At 40.6% G+C, this 24,416-nt stretch overlaps 2 protein-coding genes across 2 annotated transcripts; both read right to left on the reverse strand.

Annotated features, from left to right (window-relative positions):
• Positions 1 to 9,868: 9,868 nt before the first annotated feature.
• Positions 9,869 to 12,416, reverse strand: LOC142165002 (uncharacterized). Its single transcript, XM_075223655.1, has 3 exons — positions 12,085 to 12,416; positions 11,285 to 11,487; positions 9,869 to 9,948 (listed from the first exon to the last, which is right to left on the reverse strand). Exons 1-3 carry the CDS (start codon positions 12,414 to 12,416, stop codon positions 9,869 to 9,871), a joined length of 615 nt encoding a protein of 204 aa, XP_075079756.1.
• A 7,182-nt stretch (positions 12,417 to 19,598) lies between these two features.
• Positions 19,599 to 24,133, reverse strand: LOC107790330 (adenosine kinase 2-like). Its single transcript, NM_001325494.1, has 12 exons — positions 24,010 to 24,133; positions 23,308 to 23,361; positions 22,767 to 22,813; positions 22,636 to 22,667; positions 22,447 to 22,548; positions 22,229 to 22,293; positions 21,960 to 22,036; positions 21,780 to 21,877; positions 21,617 to 21,687; positions 21,472 to 21,538; positions 21,207 to 21,390; positions 19,599 to 20,055 (listed from the first exon to the last, which is right to left on the reverse strand). The coding sequence occupies exons 1-12, from the start codon at positions 24,090 to 24,092 to the stop codon at positions 19,913 to 19,915; spliced, it is 1,023 nt and encodes a 340-aa protein (NP_001312423.1). The 5' UTR covers positions 24,093 to 24,133; the 3' UTR covers positions 19,599 to 19,912.
• Positions 24,134 to 24,416: the final 283 nt, after the last annotated feature.

Below are 24,416 nucleotides of genomic sequence, written 5' to 3' on the forward strand. Positions count from 1 at the left end.
GATGGAATGCTGAGTTGGAGAGTCGAGTGAGGTTTCGTCGAGGCTCCGGTCTGTGGTCCTGTGTATTGCATCAAAATAAATAGAAAACTACATTAAAGAAAAAGAAAATACAAGATCCTATCTATAAGTCTTCTGAAACTTGATATTGACTCTTGACTGGTTCTTCGTGCATACTCTGATCTAAACTTGGATGCTTGCTAATTGCAGGTGCTAGTTCATTCATCTACGACTTCTTCTGATCAAAACGGAAAATGTAATGCTCATGACTTCAGTCATGTGTTGAGCAGTCCATATCCATTCCATCTGTTTCTACATTTGGATTCACTTTTTTTTCTTTTCTTTTCTTTATTTTAAATTGAGACTTCCTCTTTTGGTCATCTCGAACCTAATGTCTCGAGGTAAAACCTGCTCAGACACCAAAACAAACAAACTAATGAAATTTTTCTGCCCCAGTTTTTACTAGGAAAATTTCGTGAGTTATTTGTAAGAAAACTATATATTACTTCATTATTAAGAGCAATAAAAGGTCGGGACTGGTGTACCCTATAAAAAATGTAATTCTTTGGGAATGGTGTTCCCTGATTGTCTAGGTGGTGCCTCAACTAAGGATTGGGGTACCTTATGCTGGGAAATGTGATGAGGGAATAATGTGCCCTGTAATGGTAAAGAGACTAGGGAGTGGTGACTCTATGTCTAAAATATCATCAAGTAGGGAGTGGAGAACATATGTTGGAAAGTAGACTTGGGAGTGGAGACCCTATGTCTAAAATAAAATCAACTAGGGAATGAAGATCATATGCTAGAAATGACAACTAGGGAGTGGAGACCCTATGTTGGAAAAGAAGACTAGGGAGTAAAGACCCCATGTCTAAAATATCGTTAACTATGGAGTGGAGATCCTATGTTAGAAAAGGAGACTAGGTAGTGGAGACCCTATGTCTAAAATTATATCAAATAGGGAGTGGAGACTGGCCCTTGGCCTCATATCAATCAAGTCACCTCGTGGCGTACATATCTCAGGCCCTCGGCCTCATAATCAGTATCAAATGTTTCCTCACAATATAGTCCCTCGGCCTTACTCAGTCAAAAATCCTCACAAGCCATTCGGGCAATAGTAAAACAGTGTTTCTCAGCCCAAACATCATTTAAAAAATATCATTTAAGTATTAAAACTAAGTAAACATGGTTGAGTACGAAAACAGTGAAATATAACATGACTGAGTTCAAGTATAAAGTCAAAACAGTGAGGAAATACCAATAAAAATCTCCGAAGGGTTCAAATAGTTGGCACAAGGCCCACATATGGCATTCAGCCCAAATAATGATGATAGCAAATAGATTTCAGTCAAATACGCGGTAAAATCATCAATCGGAACAGACCAAGTCACAATCCCCAATAGTTCACGACCCCACGCTCGTCATCAAGCGTGTGCCTCACCTCAATATAGCACTACGATGTGCAATTCGGGGTTTCAAACCCTTAGAACATCATTTACAATCATTACTCACCTCGAACTGGTCAAATCTCTAGCTCGCGATGTCTTTGCCTCTCAAATCGGCCTCTACTCGCGTCGAATCTATCCAAAATCAGAACGAGGATGTCAAAATAGGCTAAGGGAATGAAGCCCAAGCAAAAATAATTAAAATACTACATAAATCTCGAAATTACCAAAACTCGACCCCCGGGCCCACGTCTCGAAATTCAATAATTTTGCATCAATAGATTCCTTATCTCCCCACGAGTTCATACATATCAAAAGTTCTCGAATCCGACCCCAAATGGTCCTTCAAATCCTCAATTAAAAGTCTAAATTTCCAAGCCCTAGTTCTTCAATTTTTAGCTTATGTTCCATGATTTTCTAGGTGGAATTCACATAATTATCGAGTTTTAAGTCTAAAAATCTTACCTCCAAGTGATTCCCCTTGAATCCCTCTTCAATATCTTTCAAAAAGCTTCAAAAACGACCAACTATGGAGGAAGTAAACCCCACATTCGCGGACAAGACGACCTTTTAAACTTCTGCCCAGGCCTGAAAATACTTCTTCGCAAACGCGGTCAAAGCCTCGCGTTCGAGAAGCACAAAAATAACTTTGACCAAAATCCTCTTACACAAACGCGACAAGACCCCGGTGAACACGATGCTTTACCCAGACGAACCTTCACGAACGTGTTCCCCTTCCCGCGAACGCGATGAACAACTTGACCTCAAACCCAGCTGACCCAAATCCTCTACGCGAACACAAAGCCTTCACGCGAATGCGATGCATCACTTCCCAGACCTCCACGAACGCAAAGGACAAAATTCCACTGACTTCCTCTGACTCTTCGCGAACGCGAAGAGTAAAAACCTGCAACAGCTGAACCTGCAACTTCTGCAATTTTCTAAATTCCAAAATGATTCGATTGACCATCCGAAACTCACCCGAGGCCCCCGAGACCTCCACCAAAGGCACCAACATATCCCAATACCTTATCCAAACTTGTTCCAATCTTCAAAACACCTCAAACAACATCAAATCAACCAAAACACATCGGATTCAAGCCTAACTTTCTAAAATCCTCTGAATTCCTCTTTTGATCAAAAACCAAACCAAACTATGTCCGAATGACCTGAAATTTTGTACACACATCCCAAATGACACAACGGAACTACTAAAACTTTTGGAATTCCATTCTGACCCCTATATCAAAATCTCGCCTACCAACCGAAAATTGCCAAAATATCAACTTCGCCAATTCAAGCCTAAATCTATTGCGAACCTCCGAAACTCATTCCGATCATGCTCCTAAGTCACAAATCGCCTCCCAAAGCTAACCAAACCATCAGAACTCACATCCGATCCCTCTAACACATAAGTCAACATCCGATTGACTTTTCCAACTCAAGCTTCCTCAAAAGAGAGTAAGCGTCTCAAACCTTACCCAAAATCATTCCGGACTCGATCCGACCAACCCGATACCACATAACACGGATAATAAGGCATAAAGAAATAGAAATGGGTAAAATAGAGCGGTAACTCATGAGACGACTGGTCGGGTCGTCACAATAGTCGAGTATGTGTCTTCCTCATACCAGTAGTATCAGTAGTTAGCCGTGTAGTCTATTATTGTTAATCTCTATTACTACTTTTTTTCTTATTATCTTGTTGTTATTACTGCTTGTTTTCTTATTATCATGTTGTTATTACTATTTGTTACTACTTTCTTTTTTCTTTCTTGAGCCGTGGGTTTATCGAAAACACCCTCTCTACCTTTAAGGTTGGGTGTGAAAACCCAATTTCTCCCCCTATGAGTTGTCGTGATGGCACATAGTCTCTACGACTAGGTGCTCTAACACTTTGCGGAAACGAAATAAAAGCATGAACATTAACTACTAACAGTAATAAATATCTAATAAGCAACTGAATGTCACTCGGCATATACAATTATCACCTCTGAAATGTACCAAACAATTTCCAAAACCCGAAATACCGTAAGTCACAAGCTACTAAGAAGTTTTAACTATTTTACACATCATTTCTACAGAAAGAAGGAAAAATGTACATAGGGGGATAGAGGGGGACTCCGAGGATCTGCGGACGAGGGCAGATGTACCTTGAAGTCTTTGATAAGTAGCAACGACTGCAACTAGTGATAAGGCTGATAAGATGAACCTGGATATGCACACAAAAAACATATGTAGGAAAGGGCATGAGTACACCACAACGGTACCCAGTAAGTTCCAAGCCTAACCTCGGTTGAATAGTGACGAGATCAGGTCAGGGCCCTACTGGTATGAATATAATGAAATAAGACAGAATGAAATATCACAGTAAAAATAAATACAGAAATCTAACAGGAATAGAATCAATGAAAGACAACAGCTCAGAACATAGTGATAACAACAAGGGATCTCCCAAGATATCGTCCCGTAGTCTCAAATGTAAATGTGTAGGGAGGAATCTCCTGGAATACCGTTCCGTAGTCCCAAAGTAAATATGCAGTGCTGGGGGATTTCCCGGAATATTGTTTTGTAGTCCCAAAGTAAATATGCAGTACAGGGGGATCTCCTGGAACACCATTCCATAGTTCCAAAGTAAATATGCAGCTCAACCAACAGAAATAACAGATACAACTAGCAAACCTACAGTTTAGATTAAGTGCAAGTCAAGGAAAGCAGGAAAGTTTCACTAAACATGCTTCATAGAGTCAAATAAGCAGTTAAAACACGTAGGCATGCTACTCTAAACTAAACAGGATAGTTCATATGCTAGTGTAGTTCAAATAAGGAGAAAATAGGTTATGACTTAATGAAAAACGGAGTTTTACATCAAATAGCACATGTACGTACTCGTCACCTCGCGTACACGACGCTCAGATATCAAAACAGTACCAAATCCTAAGGGGAGTTCTCCCACACAAGGTAGGCAAGCCACTTACCTCGAACCAAACTCAAATCAATCCGTCACAATGCTTTCCACGAATATCCGGCTCCGGATGATCATATCTAGCCAAATCAATTACATAACATGAATATAGCAACACGAAACTAATCTAGCTAATGAAATCAAAGCTAAGGCAAGAAATTGGAAAAATCGCCAAAAAAACCTCCCTGGGCCCACGCCTCGGAATCAGGTAAAAGTCATAAAATACGAACACGCATTCACTCACAAGTCTAACCATACCAAATTTACTCAAATATGATATCAAAATCTTGATCAAAACCCCAAATTTAGGCCTAAGAACTTTTCTCAAATTTCTCCAATTTTTCACCACAAATCCGAAATTAAATGATAAAACTAATGATAGATTAGTGGGATATAACTATAAGGAGTTAGGAATCATTACCCAATAACTTCCTCTGAAAATCTCTCAAAATTTCTCCTTCTACCGAGCTCCCAATTCAATTTAGTGATATGAACTCAAAACCCTCGTTTTTTGAACTTTAAATTTTGCCCAGGTACGCCTCCATCGCAAACGCGAAAGCACCCTCGCGTTCGCGAAGCACAAATTGCATCAGACCAAAAATCCCTTCTACGCGAATGCGATCAACCATTCGTGAAAGTGAAATGCATTGACCCCCTCTCATCGCGTTCGCGTCCTTACCTCCGCGAACGCGTAGACCAAATGGATGGATCCCCAGCTGCCTCACTTTCCTCTATGCGAACGCGTTCTACTCCCCGCGTTTGCGATGCTTCCACTGACCATACTTTCGCAAACACGGCCCCTTTTTGCGAACGCAAAGAATAAACTCAAGTCGTCCTCCCAGATGCCTTCGCAAACGCGAGAACCCTCTCGCGAACACGTTGAAGAAAACCAGAAGCAAAACACACCAGAAAATCTGCTACTCTCCTAAGTCCAAAAATGATCTGTTAAGCATCCGAAACTCACCCGAGGCCCCCGAGACCTCAACCAACCATACCAAACAATCCTAAAATACCATACGAACTTAGTCGAGCTCTCAAATCACATCAAACAACGCTAAAATCACGAATCACCCTGCAATTCAAACTTAAAGAATTTAAGACTTCAATATTCGACAACCGATGCCGAAACCAAACAAACCACGTCCGATTGATCCCAAATTTTGCACACAAGTCATAATCAACATTACAGACCTACTCCAACTTCCGGAATCGGATTCCGACTCCGATATCAAAATTCCACTACCGGCTCAAATCTCCAAAAATTCGACTTCCGCCATTTCAAGCCTAAATAAGTTACGGACCTCCAAAACACAATCTGTACATGCCCCTAAGACCAAAATCACCCAACGGAGCTAACGGAATTGACGGAATTCCATTACGGAATCGTCTTTACACTGCTCTGACTACGGTCCAAATCCTAAGACTTAAGCCTCCGTTTAGGGACTAAGTGTCCCAAACACTTCCCAAAACTAAAATGAAACCTCCCGGCAAGTCACAATAGCAGAAATAGATACGGGGAAGCAGTTAGTAGGGGATCAGGGCTCTAACTCTCAAAACAACCGACGGGGTCGTTACATTGCGGTAAGGTCTGTATACACATTAACCTCCCCAGACTCCACTCGTGAGATTATACTGGATTTGTTATTGTTGTACTTCTCCAGCTAACAACATAGGTATTAGAACCTCATGGGACCATGATTATCGACGTCTTGGCACCGTAAACTTAAATAAGAAATCAAAAAATCTTCAAACGTTTTTATGGAACTTCTATAAAAAAAATAGGAGGAAAAAAACAAATTTCTCAAGTGTTATAGCACCCGCTGATACAAGAAAAGCAACATTAACTTTAAATTTTCTCAAACTCTTTTCGAAAAATCATCTTGCATAGGGTGTGCTTGCTTTTCATCTTTCTTGAGCAGGGTCTTTCGAAAACAATCTCTCTACCTCTAAGGTAGAGATAAGATTTGTGTATGCACTAATCTTTGTTGTTGTCATCCTGCATAGGGTGTCCATTTTCTTTTATACATATAGCACATACATGATATCTTATAAAAAATGGCTCGATTGTTTAACAAGAAAGTGAATGCAAGTTTTTTTCCTAAAGATAATGTCAATTGCTTTTCACCACATCCATTCAATTTTCCTTCTTTTTCCATACTCCTTCCTTCCCTCAATATAGACAGGGTAATTAATTGCGACTAGAAATAAGTCAAATTATTAATTAATTGTGACTAAAAATAAGTCAAGTTCTAATTTGACAATATGACCAAATAATCATCATGAGAGTTCGAATCCATCTCGAAATCACATTGTTTACCCTTAAATTGGATAACAATTAAATTTGTATGCGATTTTAAGGACATGTGGTTCGATTCAACACAAATAATGAAGATTATTAGATAAACAAGTTAAATACAAAATAAACGATCATACCAGTTGTAATATTATCACCTAACTCGAACTTAGATTGAACAGTGACCTCATCCTCGATTGGACCCTTGGTTCGAGCCCAGTTGTGAATGAAGAACAGAATAGTTAAATAAGAGCTTTAGCAATAGTTGAAAGGCATAGAAATAAACTTATATTGCTTTGATTCACCTGTTACAAAAGAAAACTTCCCTTTTATATAGTAGAAGAGTTTCATCCCTATTATAAGTCTAAAAAAGGTAAAAAAAATTCATTCTCATTAATTACTGATCCATAACCAATGTCCAGTGAGATCCGCATTGTGATATCTGATTAGGTGCGAATATCACGGCCCTCTATCTGTCGTGTGTAACGATTTATCGTGTTTCTCGAGGCCCTAGAACTCGTTCTGGGTTTGGAGCACATCGCTATATCATACCCGATGATGAGCACATAGTACACCTTTCATGGATCTCGATATGAAGGGCTCCAAGCCTCGATTTCAATCTCGTGCGTTCGTGCCCTTCTTGCGTTATCTTAACCGGGAAATCGGGGTATGTGTTATCCCCGATTTTACCCGTATACAGATAGTCCCCTCATATTTTGCATAGTATGTTTACCGAAATGATGGAAAACGATATATGAACCCCGGTCCCTTCCTTCGTACGTTACAACTGATATGACGGGTAAATTGAAATGTCCCATCAGTCGCGTCGTTCTGACTTTGGACACGTGTTAGTCATCAGCTAGCTGCCTTTGAATGCAAAACTTCGTGCATTGATTGTTTTCCCCAATAAAAGCTTCGACCTTTTTCCTCCACTTTCGGGTCCTAGATTTTACCCTCGAATTCTCTAATGGCTCTTAACTTCTCCATATCTTCATACGTTGCTCTTTGAACCTTTACATCTCCATCTTCAATCTTTATACATTTTCTTTAAACCTTCAACCTAGACCTTCATACCATCTTCAAGTCTTCATATTTTTCTTCAAATCGTTATATTTTCCATATTACAGTGGCAAAAACCTCCAAGTCGCCGCCTCAACAGATCGCTCCTTCATCTTCCCACGCGGCCACAAATGCCGAGGTGGCCATTCCCAAGGTGGCTCAGGAGCCCCTAATGAAGAGCTTCATGCCTGGGGTTACTCTATCGGGAATGACCTCAACGTCGAGAAGGCATATAGTCAACAAGATAGAGGCGAGGGAGAATGGAGATAGATATGCTCCGCCACTGAAGAAACCCTACCCATAGTCCGAGCAGATAGTAAATGGGAGGGTAAGGATGTGGTCGTCCCCGGGCCAATGACGACATTGCCAGTCACGTGAAGGGTTAATTAATTGGTTACACTTACCATTTTCATGCTCGCCCTGGTAGACCCCATAGTCTTTGCTTTCTGCAAAATTTACGAGGTATGCCTTGGGCAAATCCACCCGTTCTTTTGGAGGATTGTAATCCTCTTACACCATTTTGTGAACAATACCGAAGCCCCTCGGTTTACCCTCAACCATCTACTCCACCTATACAGTCCCCAAATTTTTTCGATGGGTGCTGATCAATCTCGTTTTCTAAGCAAGCAAGGATTCTTTCTCGAGCATCAATGAGGACCGAGACCTAGGCTGGTAGGGGAGGTTCGTTTGGGTAAAAATCAAAGACCTGATCCCTCCCGAGTTTTTGTCGTTTCCTGAGAAGTGGAACATATCTCGTAAGTATTGTCTTTCTTGAGTATTCACTTTTTTATTTTCTCTCATTGCTTGTGTTTGTTGTTGTGCAGTTGTTGCCCAAGTTCCTAATGTGATTTCCCACTTCAAGGAGTGGATCGAGGTAATCTTCAAATAGATGTCTTACTCTAAGCGCGTATGGCGCAAGCTCTCGAAGGTCAAATGGGAGGCCCGATCCTATGGTGAGGTTCTTTCCTGAGTAATTACTTCCACACTTTTAGCTTACATAGTGCTAACTCTGTCTCCTTTATCACGGGTTTGCCTAAGACCATCAAACTAAGGCTGTTGGACGAGGACGAGGATCCGTCCTCGCTCGCCGAACCCTTCGTTTCGAGGTTGCCTGGGACTGCCGCGAAGGAAGAGAAGAAGAAGAAGAAAAAGAAAATAAAGTCCTCGGGTTCCTCGGACGCCGAGGCGAAGAAGAAGAGAGTGACCATCTGGATCTGGAAGCCCAAAAAGAACATCAAGTCTAGGGTACCGAACCCCAATTCCCTCTACCGGCTCAGAGATGAGCCCGAAGACAATGACTTTTTATTTCTCATGGGTCGACCCTTAGTAAGGGGGAGCAGGCGATGACCGAGAAAAAGGACCATGAGGTCGATCCCCCTCTAACTCGGGAACCAGAGGGAAAGACGGAGGCTGTGACCCCCCTCCCCCCAAGAAGCCGCTCTTGTCCCGAAGGAGGCAGACGGTGTCATTGACATCATGGAGACACCCTCTTATACCGAGTCCATGCTCGAAGAGGCCCAAGCGGGGAAAGAGAAGTCAAGAGAGGTGGTGCAAGGCCCAAACGACACCATCAAAATGTTCTTAGACGGCATAGATATGGCTGTACTGGAGGATTTATTCTGGCTTGGTGACCTGGAGGTCCCGAAGAAGGATGTGCCTTCAGAAGCGAGTGGGCCGAGTTCGAGCCCGAAACTAGTGAAGTATTTTTATGCTCCTAGCGTGGACCCTGAGCGCAAGAGAACGGTCGTTCTTACAATCTTGGAGGATGCCCGAGTCCTGTTTTCTCCGGTGGGCGTAATCAGCTACCTTCGATGCTCAGTGAGCAAGGAGGACCAGGAAAAGATAAACGAAGTGGGCAAGTCGATCCTCTTCAACGAGGCGCAACAGGCGTTGAACCAGGTAAAGCGCTAGTCCCTTGTACCCCTTTGTGGATCTCACTTTGGTTTTTGATGTCCTCTACTAACTTCGTTATTTTTTAGGCTTCAGTGCTTCACCATGAAAGCTTCCTCCGGTACCGCTTGGAGATTAGCGAGCTCGAGTTCGAGCTCAAAGAGCAGATTTGAAAGAAGGATATGTACAGGGCTCTTAGTGAGCAATAGGAAGAGGCCCTCAAAAACCTCCTAATTCTCCAAGCCGAGCTGGATAAAGCTTAGAAGGAGGCCTAGACCTTAGAGCGGGAACACGCAGACCTGGTTAAGAAGGTAAAAAAATTTTAGGCTAAAAACGAGCAGCTAGTCGTGGTGACTAACAACATAACTTAGCAGGCCCAAGAGAAGATAAACCTAATCGATCAGCTTCTAGCTGAGATGGATGAGGTCAAGGCCACGATTGAAGTGTGGAAGGGCAAGATGGACATGTTGGATTCGAAGAAGGAAGTTGCGAAAGCAGAGCTGACATGGGTCGTGAAATAACTTCGGGTGGCGAAGGACAAAGACGATAAGTGGTCTCAGCTAAATGACGATCTCTGTGCACAGCTGAGCTCGACCGTCACGGAACGAGATACTCCCGGAAAAGAATATGCCTCACTGATTCCAAATTGGATACAAACTCTACTGACTCCGAGGAAATGGTGGCCTAACATAAGGCTAACGTGGTGGTAGCCGAGACCCGCTTAAAGACGAAGACCGAGTACATAAAGCGGTTATCCCAGAGAGAGATCCTCAAAGAGATCCATGCTCGAGGTTTTGACCTATCGACCGAGATTGATGAAGCCAGGAAAGTCGAGGTTGAGGAAAGGAGCTCTACGAGCTTGAGGATCCCGAAGGCTCCGAGGGTTCCAAGGGTTCCGAGTTCTCCGACGGTTCTGGCGACGAGTCGGGCCCCGGTGAAGACTAGGCATAGATGCCTTAGTTCTTGTTCTTTTTCAATTTTTACTTATTTGTTTTTGTTTATTTTGAGGTCGTTCTATCGTGCCTTTGTAAATATATTTAAAATTTTCCCCTTTTCAGCAATATCGTGTCTTTATTTTTTCAGCATCTATTTGCAATTTTCTATTTGCGTATTGTTTTTTAATGCCTTAGCATAAAACCAGATGTAGTTCTAGAGCATTTATTTTTCGGAGTTCCGAAGCCCGGTGTCGATGCAACTTCGGGTTATTTGTGGCTTCGAATCTTCGGTAAAATCGAAGGCCTTTAAGATGCTCAAGTATAATCTTTAGATGATGTTTTTGCCGAGGCTAACCTTTAAATAGGTTTTGATTTTTCGCAAGGGTATTACTTTCTGGTTACGAACTTTGGACGTCTCCGAGCCATTTTTAGGGTGGCTATAGCCTTTCATATTCGGGCACTGCCTAATAGGCTTGGTGCCTCCAGGATACGGTAGCTCGGGGTTTTCGAATTTTCATTAGACGATAGTCCCCTAGTGGGGGTATCCCGTAAGCTTGACAGTCCCCGAGTAGGGGTAGCCCGTCGGCTTTAGTATCCAAGATCGATGAAGCAAAACATGTGTAGTAATAAAGTGTAAGGTAAGTAGAAATTTCTTTCATTGTTTTGATATGTAATATACATAATTGAAGGCACAAAAAACCTTGTGCCATGGCTAGCTTTTGACGCATAAAATTTTCTCTTGCTAACGATCTAAATCCAAGGGTAATGGACCCCAGTATTCGAGGTCGAACTAGTGAGGACTCAGATACTGTTGATTTAATACCAATGATCACTGATTCTAATTTAGAACCAGTCTTCAAATCTAAGGTAGCACGTTTTACTGTTGCCTCGTTAAACACCTTGCTGAAAAACCCATTTCAGGACAAAATCGGTTTAAGAAAAAAAGAGTGCAATACGTGCTTTCAGACATAATAGCCACATCCGTCCTTGGCTGATTTCCTGCATACGTTAGTCCGACTTATAACAAAATTAAAAAGGAATTGAGTTTGTAGCTTAGCAGTAGTACCGCTTTAAGTGTGTCACGTTCCAATTGTTCGGTAGTTGTACTCATTTCCCACTTTGAGTTTATATGAACCTTTGCCGGTTATTTCGACGACTCGATACAGTCCTTCCCAATTCTGGGCCAATTTCCCCTCATTCGGGTTCTTGGTGTGTAGTGTTACCCTTCTTAATACAAAGTCCCCGATTTGAAAATGTCGGAGGTTGGATCTTTGGTTGTAGTATCTTTCTATTCACTGCTTCTAGGCGGCTAATCGGCCATGGCGGCCTCCGGCCTTTCATCCAATATTTCCAGGCTCGTGATCATGGCCTCGCTGTTTGACTTTTTGGTAGCATACTGGAATATGAGGCTCGGTTCCCCCATCTCGATTGGTATTAAGGCTTCAGCTCCGTAGACTAAAGAAAACGGGGTGGCCCTGGTGCTTGATTTCAAAGTCGTACAGTATGCCTACAGGACTCGGGCAGATCTCCTTCCATTTTCCATTCGAATCGGTCAACCTCTTTTTCAGGTTCTGGAGAATAGTCTTGTTCGTTGATTTTGCTTGCCCATTCCCACTAGGGTAATGAGGCGGTGATAGTATCTTCTTGATCTTGTGATCTTCAAAAAACTTGCTCACCTTGCTTCCGATGAATTGTTTTCCGTTGTTGCAAACTATCTTGGTCGGTATCCCAAATTGACACATTATGTGATCCCAGATGAAGTCAATGACTTCTTTCTCTCGGACCTTTACGAACGCTTGAGCCTCAACCCACTTGGAAAAATAATCTGCCATGAATAGTATGAATTGAGCTTTACCGGGTGCCCATGATAGGGGACCGACGATGTCCATTCCCCACTTCATAAATGGCCACGTGGATAGGACCAAGCGGAATATTTCTCCCGGTTGATGGATCGTCGGGGCGTGTCTTTGGCATTCATCTCATTTTCGTGTGAAGTCTTTTACATCCTTCTCCATTTTGGTCCAGTAGTAGCCGGCCCTGATTAGTTTCCGAAACAAGAATTATGCCGCCGAATGGTTCCCGCAAGTGCCTTCGTGAACTTTTTTCATGGCGTATTCGGTCTCTCCCGGTCCTAAACATATGGATAGTGGGCCAAAGAAGGTCCTCTTGAAAAATGCCCATTCGACCAAGCTAAATCTGGCAGCATTGGTGCGTAGGGCTCTCGATTCTTTGGGATCCGAAGGCAACTTTCCTATCTTCAAGTATTATATGTATTTGTTTCTCCAATCCCAAGTTAAACTTGTTGAGTTTACTTCAGCGTGGCCTTCTTCTATCACCAAATTCATTAGTTTCACCACTGCTCCCAAGCTGAACACATCAAAATCGACCGACGAACCCAAGTTAGCCAGTGCATCAGCCTTGCTATTTTGATCTCGGGGTACATGTTGTAGGTTTCATTCCTTGAATTGGTGTAGGGTTACCTATAATTTGTTGAAGTACCTCCGCATTTGTTCTTCTTTTAATTCTAACGTTCCATTAACTTGATTTACCACGAGGAGGGAGTCGCACTTAGCTTCGATCACCTCGGCTCCAAGGATTTTAGCTAACTCTAGACCTACAATCATGGCCTCATACTCGGCTTCATTGTTAGTCAATTTCACAGTTCTAATATACTGTCTGATTATATTTCCCGTATGTGGTTTTAATACGATACCGAGCCCGGACCCCTTCACGTTGGAGGCACCATCCGTAAAGAGGGTCCCGATTCCGAAAGTAGTCCTCGAGGTTAGTAGTAGCTCCCTTTCGACTTTGGGTATTATGGTCGGCGTAAATTCGGCCACGAAGTCTGCCAAGATCTGGAGATTTTATGGCGGTTCAGGTTTGATACTCAATATCATACCCGCTAATTTTCACTACCCATTTGTCCTACCAGCCCGAGAGCTCGAGATTGTGCATGATATTCCTTAGCAGGTAAGAGGTCACGGCGCATATGTCAGCATTTTAAGTACGACTTAGAGCTTCCTGGAAGCGCTTAGAAAAGCGAACGCCAATTTCTCCAGGTGAGGATACCTGATTCAACCTCATCTAGAGTTCTACTAACATAGGAAATTGCGTGCCTTCTTCCTCCCGGATTAAGACAGCACTTGCTTCCACCTCGGAGACCGCCAAGTAGAGGTACAACTGTTTGTCTGCCTTCGGAGTGTGCAACAGGGGGACTCGACAGATACCATTTGAGTTCTTCCAAAGCTTGCTGGCATTCCGGGGTCCAGGAAAAGTTATTCTTCTTCTTTAATAGTGAGAAGAATTGATGGCTCTTATCCGAAGACCTTGAGATAAACCGGCCTAAGGCAGTTATACGCCTAGTCAGTCTTTGAACGATTATCCACTATGGTTATGTCCTCTATGGCATTTAGTTTGTCGGGGTTGATCTCGATCCCCCGATTGGATACCATGAACCTGAGGAATTTTCCCGATCCGACCCCGAATGCGCACTTCTCTGGGTTTAGCTTCATGCTGTATTTCTTAAGTATGTCGAAGGTCTCCTACAAATGTAAAATGGTTCTCTGCTCGCAGAGACGTGACCAACATATCATCAATATAAACTTTCATTAATTTCTCTATTTGTTCTTCGAACATCTGGTTTACTAGGCATTGGTAGGTGGAATTGGTGTTCTTTAATCCAAACGGCATCACGTTATAACAGTAGGTGCCGAATTTAGTGATAAAAGAAGTCTTTTCTTAATCGTCCGGGTCTATCCGAATTTGGTTGTACCCGAAGTAGGCATAGAGAAAGTTACATATATCGTGCCCGGCCATCGCGTCGATCATTCGATCAATGTTAGGCAAAGGGAAAGAATCTTTAGGGCATGCCTTGTTTAGGTCTTTATAATCTACACACATTCTTAGCTTATTCCCTTTTTTAGGCACTACCATTACGTTAGCTAACCGGTCTGGGTATTTAACTTCCCGAATGGATAGCTTATTCCCTTGTTTAGGCACTACCATTACGTTAGCTAACCAGTCCGGGTATTTAACTTCCCGGATGGATCCTATTTTAAGAAATTTGGATACCTCATACCTGATGAATGCATGTTTGATCTCAGACTATGGCCTCCTTTTCTGCTTGATCGGATGGAACTTCGGGTTCAACCAGATGCCTAAGATGGGACCAAGAGAAACTCATTAAGAAAATTAATGAGTTTTTTCTTGAGCTCGGGGGTTAACCCCGTGCCCAGGCATACCTTTCGGTTTGGTAGGTGTTCGATTAATACGACTTGCTCCAACTCTTCAACTGTTGATTTGGTGGCGTTAGCGTCATCAGAAGCTATGAATGATCAAGGGACACCATAATCGTCCTCCTCGTCTGCTTCTCGTTCCTCCAATTCAGTCGAGGCCGGCATCAGTGATTGCAATTTAATTTCTTCTTTCTGGCCGGTTCCGCGTTCCTTGATGTCGAAATCATGGGTATCGGGATTACCTCTTCAACAACGAATATCTCCTTTGCGGCCAGCTGTTCTCCATAGACTGTCTTGACTTCCCCTCGGTGTGAGGAATTTCAACGCCTGGTGCAAGGTCGAGTTTACCGCCCTCATATTATGAACCCACGACCTTCCGAATAGAGCGTTATACCTCATGTCCCCCTCGATCACGTAGAATTTTATTTCTTGGATCGTCATGACAGTGTTTAATGGAAAGGTTATCTCCCCTTTAATGGTCTTACATGCCATGTTAAATCCGTTCAACACCCAGATTGCCGGCACTATTTGGTCTTGTAACCCCAATTGCTCTACGACCCTTGATCTAATGATTTTGGCCAAGCTACCTAGATCAATTAACATACATTTAACTCGAGATTTATTGATAAGTATGGATATTACCAGTGCATTATTGTAAGGCAGTACGATGCCCTCAGCATCCTCATCACTAAACGAAATGGTTCCCTCCGAGACATAATCTTGGGTGTGTTTTTCCCTTGTGATAGATACTTTAGTGCGCTTACCATAGGTCCTTGGGGACATCGACTACTCTGATGATCATGTTGATGATGTGCTAAGGCTCCTCTTGTTCAACCAGTTTGTTGGTGTCCTTATTCTTGAAGTGGTTTTTGGCTTGATCACTAAGAAATTCTCGGAGGTTCCCGTTGTTGAATAATCGGTCAACTTCTTCTCTCAACTACCGGCAATCCTCGGTCATGTGACCATGAGTATCACGATACTTACACATCAAGTTAGTATCTTTTGGGTAGGGTTGGACTGCAATGGTCGGGGCCACTTGGTCTTTTTGATGTTCCTGACGCCTAACACAATGCCGACAGTATCAATATTGAAGTTATACTCTGATAATCTCGGTGCTTCCGTACCCCAGAGTGGCCTGTCGAAACCATTTTTGCTCATCAAACCTCAACTAGTACGCCCTCGATAGCCTCTTTTCTCGTTCCTTGTGGGGTGATGCCCGGACCCATTTCCTCTTCGGTCCGCGTTGTATAGTTGGTATCGATCTCGGACCGGTCTTGAATCATGATCAACGGCTCTCTTAGACCTATCATTGGCCCTGATGGGGTAAATAGACCTAGAAGGAGCTCCAAGTTGGTCGTCATCGATCCTGATCTTTGATTGGTACCTGTTGTGGATATCAGCCTAGGTCACCGCCAGGTACTTTACCAAATTTTATTTTAGCTATTGAGAGGCCAAGGAACTTTGGAGGTTAAGCCCCTAAGTGAATGCCTGAACGAACCAATCATCTGCAATCGGGAGCAAGTCCATCCGTTCTATCTGGAACCTTGACACGAACTCCCTGAGCATCTCGTTGTCTCTTTGTTTAACCTTGAAAAAGTCTGACTTTCTGGTTTCGAACTTGATGGCGTCGCATGGGCATTTACGAAAGCATGTGCAAGCATAGCAAATGAGTCAATGTAATTTGGGGGTAAGTTGTGATACCATATTATTGTCCTTTGGACAATATCTCCCCAAAATTCTTCAGTAGCACCGACTCGATTTTATCGTCTTCTAAGTCGTTCCCCTTGATTGTGCATGTATTGGAGGTCACGTGCTCGTTTGGATCTGTGGTTACGTTATATTTGGGGATATAGAGCATACGAAACCTATTTGGGATCGGCTTCGGTGCTGCGCTTGGAGGAAAAGGATTCTGGATAAATTTTTTAGAATCTGGCCCCTTCAATATCGGGGGTGCTCCCATGATTTGATCGACTCTGGAATTATATGTTTCCACCTTATTGTCGTTAGCCTCAATTTTCTTCTCGCCTGACTCCACTCACTTCGTCAATGCTTCAAGAGTTTTCATTATCTCGGGATTGACCCTGGGCTCGTCTTCACCTGGTCTCTCGGTGATTTATTCCTTTCTTCAGGTGCTTTCCCAGGATTGTTCGGGCTCGACCCTCTTGGGGGCGTGGCTTTGATTTTGTAGCTGTGCTATTGCCGCTTGTGGAGCTTGCAACATTTCGAAGATTAACCGTAGGCTTACCCCATCATTTTCGCCTTCGGGTGCTTCTCGAGCTGTTGGGGTCCCCCGCGAATGCTGTTTTCGGGATTAGTCGGCAAATTGACATCGATGCCCACATGTGAGTTAGCATCGATCGGATCGGCAACTGGGACATCGTTGGAATCAGCAGGAGGCACCTCGTTGCTAGGCACCAAATCATTATTTTCGCCATGATGGTCAGACTTAGCATCAACGTTCAAGTGGGCAGACTGAGAGTTCGACTTTTTTTTATTGACCTGAAATTAAGACTTTAATGAACAAGCGTAAAATAGGATGTGTTATGGAGATTTGTATCAAATTACCACTATTATCCTTAGCCCCACGGTGGGCGCCAAACTGTTTACCCTTAAATAGGATAACAATTAAATTTGTACGCGGTTTTAAGGATATGTGGTTCAATTTAATACAAATAATCAAGAGTACTAGATAAATGAGTTAAAGACAAAATAAACGATTAAACTAGTTGTAATGTTATGGCCTAGCCCGAACTTAGATTGAACAATGACCTCGTCCTCGATTGGACCCTTGGTTCGAGCTCGGTTGTGAATGAAGAACAAAACAGTTAAATAAGAGCTTTAGCAATAGTTAAAAGGCATAGAAATAAACTTGTATTGCTTTGATTCGCTTGTTACAATGTGTGTTACAAAAGAAAAACTTCCCCTTTATATAGTAGGAGAGTTTCATCCTAGTATAAGTCTAAAAAGGTAAAAATCTTCTTTTCTCGTTAATTACTGATTCATAACCGACGTCGAGTGAGATCTGCGCTGTGACATCTGGTTAGGTGTGAATATCACGGCCCTCTATCTGTCGTGTGTAACCGTTTACCGTATTTCCCGAGGCCTTAGAACTCGTTCTGGGTCCGGGGTGCGTCGCTTTATCATACCCGATAATGAGTACACCTTTCGTGGATCTCGATACGAAGGGCTCCCGGCCTTGATTTCATTCTCGTGCGTCCGTTCCTTTCTTCCGTTCTCTTCACGAGGAAATCAATGTATGCATTATCCCCGATTTTACCCGTATACACATATCGTTCAAATCTTTATAGGAGAATGTTGCCTACCAAATTGTCCACCAATTGTATTTAATTATTGCTCTATTTGTCCATATCCGATTCATTGTTGTAGTTATTATCATCCACTTTTTCTAAACAAATACACTGTCATTCATCTTTTTTGTTGTAATTTTGTTTTAATTTAAATTAGATTTTCTTCTCCTCAGATATGAACTCTGCCGATGAAATCTAGGAAGAAAGTGTGTCAAGCATTTTGATACCATCGCTCATGTCAAGCTCTATTGCTCCAGCTCACTCTTAAAAAAGGACCACGAGATTGTTGAAATCCTAAAAAAAATTAAATCTCCTATTTGGTCTCCAATACCCTAAATGACGGCCCTCCCCCACACCCAACAAGTATATTTTAATTGAAGACCTTGGAAAAGCAACGTGTTACTAGAAAAAATTGCGATTGTAATTTCCAAATGCAAAGACGCTAACATGCAATATAATTTCAGTTCAAAATTCCATCCGCTAATTTAAACACTAACATTCCTAAATTGACTGCATTCATCTAAAATCAAAGGCATTCAGTCACGTTCACGGGTAGGCATAAGGGCGTCTCAATAAAATTTAAATTTTAATAAAAGGCCTTAAACATTAATGTATATATATTAGTATATATAGACACACGTACACAAGTTGCAAAAATTATCCCAAGTATTATTTATAGCGTAGTATTCTTTTAATAGTATTCTTACAAGATATAAAGTTTTAATTTCACAGAGTAATATTATTATTTATATTGATAAAGGTTAATTCAAATTGATAAGATGTTAATCATGTGTTTGCAATGTATTACCTTAGATTTTGTTGTAAAAAACTTCATTTACTAATATGAAGATTAGAATAGTTTAATTCAGCGTTGACAATATTTCTAATTTTAATAAGTAGGTTGTCTTCATTTCTTCTTCTTTTTTTAAAATATAAAATAATGTACTTTTAAAATAAAAATTCTACAAACATTAGAACTTGTCTACGGAGAAAAAAAAATTATAAAATGATAAAATTTACAATTAAAATTTTTGGGGCCTCATTATTTTGGGCACCGACCTAAAGCAAGGCCTCTATTAACATTCCCTTTGAGTTGATTCTCCCACTAAAGGAGAGAAAACCAACCTCAATGTCCAACTTTCATCCACAACAAACTCAAGAGTTTTGGTAAAAGAATTGCTTCAAATTTTTTCTAATAACATCTTTTAAATCTATAATAACATCATTTTATCTTAATGGACCAAGAAAAATTATTACGTGTGATGTATTACTATTTGTTATGAATTTTTCTTACAAAACTTTACCACAATAGATCAACGCTTCACTACGTCATATGCATATTCGATTTTGCCACTAAATTACAGAGTACAATGAATTTCAAAATAAGATTTAGAAAGACAAGTAGAAATAACAAAGCAAAATCCCATCCCATTCTAAAATTTATGATTTAAAAGTACGAAACAAAACAAATTGGGAAAAGACACATTTCTATTTTCCTAATACAATGTTATTCTCGAATGACATGAAAAAACAGTCAAAATTCCTTACAACACGCTAGAAATATGGGAACAATAGCCCAGAAATTGGAAGAATTATTTTAAATTTTCTAGTACAATATTATTCTCAAATCTCAAATGATGAAAAGGCAATCAAAATTCCTCACAACATGGGTAGAATTTTGGGAACAATAGCCCAACAATTGGAATTACTCGACCAAGTACTAAATACTAGAAGTCGAATATGTTCTGTCAAGATAACACTAGAAACCAAGAATAAGAACTTATCTTATGCAAAATCTGGTTTCTCAGGGTATGTGCAACCCGACCTTTGGATGATAACATTTGACGCGTAACATCCTGCTCTTACACAATCTTCAACAGGTTTTCCTTGAACCAATTGTGACAAGAAACCCCCAACAAATGCATCCCCTATCAAAGTAAGAATAGACATGTTAAATGACCAGCCTAATGTACATGAAAGACTAAACACAGTTCATGGATTAGAATTAGAACAGAGTTACAGTAATACAATGGACCATGGTAGTTCACTTCCAGGTTTTGGTAAAAGAGTTTTATCCCAACTAGGTGATGCCTAACATTTGGAACAAACTCTATGCGTGGAACGAAATTATATAATAGGAAGAAGGAAGTACGCTTTTGCTGTTTTTGATATCTAGAAAAGGAACCAAGCTGGTGCTGGAATGTGAATAACATTTACATTGCCTATCATAAAAGAATATCTCAAGTATAAGGTTAGAGGGGAACACTAAAAGGAAATTCTACGAGACCACATAAAACTAGTAGATTTTAAAATTTTTGAGCTTTCTACGACATTAGTATTTAGGCCAGCTTGCATTTGCGCGCACTCGACTATACCACCGGGTACCTACTACCTCCCACCAGCATAGGAGGCTTTGGTAGATGGGAACTTCCCATTAACCATGTTCAAGATTGTGCGATATTCTCACCTTATATACAATTTCCCATTAACTATCGAAAATATACACTTCTTCAGAATATGACTTTGGAAGAAGTTTGAACTTCTTGAAAAAGCATTTTTCTTTGAAAGATTTCCGGAGCAAAGTTTGTGCAAAAGAAACATGTTTGGTTAGTTATAGTATTCTTGAAGATCTGTAAGTGTTGTGTGAGTGGGAGAAGAACTTTTCTTTGGAAAACACCCTCAAAACCACTTCTTCGGAAAATAGTCTGAAAATATTTTGCAAAATCTTTTTAATAAAACTTAAATAAAAGCATTTTGGAAAAATTATTTGCAATATTTCAAAAAGACCCCGGACAAAAACGGCTGAAAGTTTCAGACGAATTAATAGAAAAAAGTGTTGAAAAGATTGCAGTGAATCTTTATAATGTCACATTAACTGCTCAAAGGTTAGAATTCTGGATCTTACATGCTTTGGTTCGTATTATGTTCTATGCAAAAGAAAGGCTGATTAACTGAGTCAATTGGGTATGATTTTATCAATATCAGAAGAGGAAACCTATTGAATACCACTTAATTAAGATTGGTGATCATAATTTTAACTTTATCGAAAAAGAAACAGGAACAATCATAGACCACATACCAGCACCATTGGTGTCAACAAGTTTCTCTTTTGGCAACGGTATTACAGGGAACAACTTCACCTTCCCATTCTCAGCAACAACAACAGGATCAGCACCTTGTGTAATAACAGTGATCCTTTTGTGTGTTTCAGATGCCTTTGGCCATTCAGAGATTTTCAGAGCTATTTCTTCAACATTATCAGTCTAGTCATCAAATCAACAAGTTAGCCATGTACCACAAAGTCAACATCAACGTGAGAAACCTTTAAGCTAAGCATCCATTACCTCCCATCCATGTACTTTTGAGAAGGTTCTTGCTTCGGTCTCATTTCCAAATACAAAGTCCATATACCTAAAACAGAAAAGCCAACCCTTAGATCAGTATCTTTCTACCTTCAGTTACCTTGACGAGGTAGGGCATTTGTCTTACGGCAAGGCTTTCTCTTGGGGATCCCTGAAGAACTCGCAGATGAATGGTGCTGAAAGGTTCATCGAGAAGATCTGCAGCACGGGTGGAATATTACATTACGTGATTGTTTCATGCAAAAACTAGCAAAAAGACCAGTCACACATAAATAATGTCAAGTGTGTACCTTGTTATTGGCAGCGGCATGCTCAGCAACAAGCTGAATAGATTCTGGGGAAACAGTGAGAAAGAATCCAGCAATGTAGTAAAACTTGGCCTTCTCAACTGTCCAAAAACAGATGTGTTAATTAAAATAGACTGATTATCTGAGGTCTAAGCTGTATAAAACCAGGAATGTGATTCCTACCCAAGGCCCAGTTCTCTGGTCGCTTCAAATGGTCAACCTTGTAGCAGTTTGCAGCTGATAAGTTGGCTACCAATGACCTGCAGAATCAAAACCAGATCATCAGTTTTAACAAAAAGAGCATGTGGAAATGCAAACAAATATTTTTCCTGTATTATGTAGACAAAAGAATGTCTTTTTTTCTCTTCCTTTCCCTCCTTGGTTAGAAAAGGAAAGACTAAACTCTACACCAGAACCGTATTAAACAAAATGCAAAATTGCTTTAAACTAACCTCTCGCCATCTAGTACACAAACAGCGCAAGTCCCTGTTGGAGCATCATCCTCATAGTAATGAACCTATTTTAATCATAGGTAAAGACAAGTATAAGTTCAAAGCATAGAAGATGTAGGCAAATGATGAGCAATAATTGTATTAATGAATCCAAAATGCAAGAAAAATACAAAAGCATTGTCAAACTAAGAGGAGAAAATTAAGGACTAAGAATCTACATTGACGCCAGCATCCTTTGCATTGTTCTTCATTTTCTCCCCGAACTTGTCCTTTCCAATCGAGCCCATGTAACTTGTTGCACCTGAAAATGGTAGCATCCACTGCAAATGCCAAAGGAAAATTATTGTTCTGCACTACACGGTCATGTAAGATTGCCAAGAACCACTATAACAATGACGACAAGACACCTGAGCCACTCTGATAGAATTTTGTGTTGCACCTGCAATGTAGAATTAAGACAACGTGATCAATGTTCCTAGTATCTTCAATGCAGAATATTATTTAATACAAACAATGAGTCAAGGGAGGGGCTAATTACCTCCAGCAATGTATTCAACATTGCTCTTGGATGCCAGTTCATCATACCTGGAATACAAAAATTCTTTCAGTATTTCAAAGAATCGAACAGCTTCCTTAATAAAGGCACAAAATTGATGTTTTTCTTCAGCAGAACATGTTCTGGAAGCCTTTCTTACTTAGTGTTTGTGCCCCCAAATATATAACTATTCTTTCAAAGCTCAAACCAGCAACAGCAATAGGCTAATCACTAATTTTGTAGGCTCAAATAGCAAGTCGAAAATGTTACACAAAATAACACCTACTCCTATTAAGTATTCATTTAAGATAATGTATTCTCACCAGCCAGACACTTAAGAGCGTGAAAAAGAAAAGCCCAAAAATTTTATTGTAAATACAAAATATTATTTCATCAAACAAGTTCGGCAACAAAAGGATAAGTTTAGCAGCTATAAAGTCTTTGGAAGTTGTAGTATCCGGTAAATTTACTCAGTACATGTATAATTAATCTAATGATTTATTTTAAACATACAAATAACTACGACGAAAAAGAAACCACTTACATAGGCAAGTGCTTCTCCTCAGCAAGAATTGCATTGTTTGGCTTGATGTCATACCTATAAGTTAAAAACCAGGTCATTCAATTGATACAATGAAAGAAAAAAAGAGAACCCAAAGCTGCAAGTAAAACCAACACACGTTAGAGCTAAAATTCACTGCTAGTTTATTATAAATGTACAAGAAATTGCTCAGCTATACACATAACAAAGGGAGGGATGTGGGCATGACAGCACCCGCTCTCTGCATATTAGAGCCACAACTGTAGGCTATGAGGGACGGATTTAGGGTGTTAATTACAGGTCCATCCGGACCCGGTAGCTTTAGCTCAGACCTTGTATGTGTTAAAAAGGTCACTAAATAAGTACAATAAATCAAATGACTTGTGGTAGAATCTTGAATCCGCCATTAGGCCTCTGAATTATTAAACACTAGCATAGTACAATTACATATATAAACACTAATATCCAATTTAAGACACTAGTAAAAAATGATTACATTGAGAATAGAAAAAGATGGACAAATCTACACATAACCTATTATGCATACACACATATATAGCCACTATGTACATAAAGCATCAGAAATTAATGAGATCTATAAAATCAAACTAAAAGGATACAACAAAAATCAGCTCAAAACAGCAAAAGTAGCTAAAATGGGGAATTTGTGCATCTGGGGTTATGTGAAATATAAGAAAGAATTACTTGTTCAAGAAATCTTGATCTACAACAGCTGAGATGTCGAGTAATGGATTGCCCATGCCCAAAAGAATTCCCTCGTACTCCATTGTTTTGATATATTTTTTTGCTGCAGCGGAGGAAAAATTTCAGATCTAAGGTAAGTGCAATATTAGCTATGCGTATGAAACTCTGGTTATATAGGAATATTTCAAAATGGTGTCGGCTGAGGAGTGGGTGGGTGAGTGTGACGAGGGTTGTTAATGAAAGTGTGTGCCTACTAGTGTGTACTCTGTTTTTTTTTTCTCCCTTTGGATCTCAAGAATATGAAAAGTTGGTGAAAACAGTATTGGCTAGTAAATTTTTGTATCGTTAATTAAAAAATAATCAGTATTTACAAAGTTATAAAAAGATAGTATTATTTTATGCGGATA

This window comes from Nicotiana tabacum, chromosome 10 (assembly GCF_000715075.1).
Source record: "Nicotiana tabacum cultivar K326 chromosome 10, ASM71507v2, whole genome shotgun sequence".
NCBI lineage: Eukaryota > Viridiplantae > Streptophyta > Magnoliopsida > Solanales > Solanaceae > Nicotiana > Nicotiana tabacum.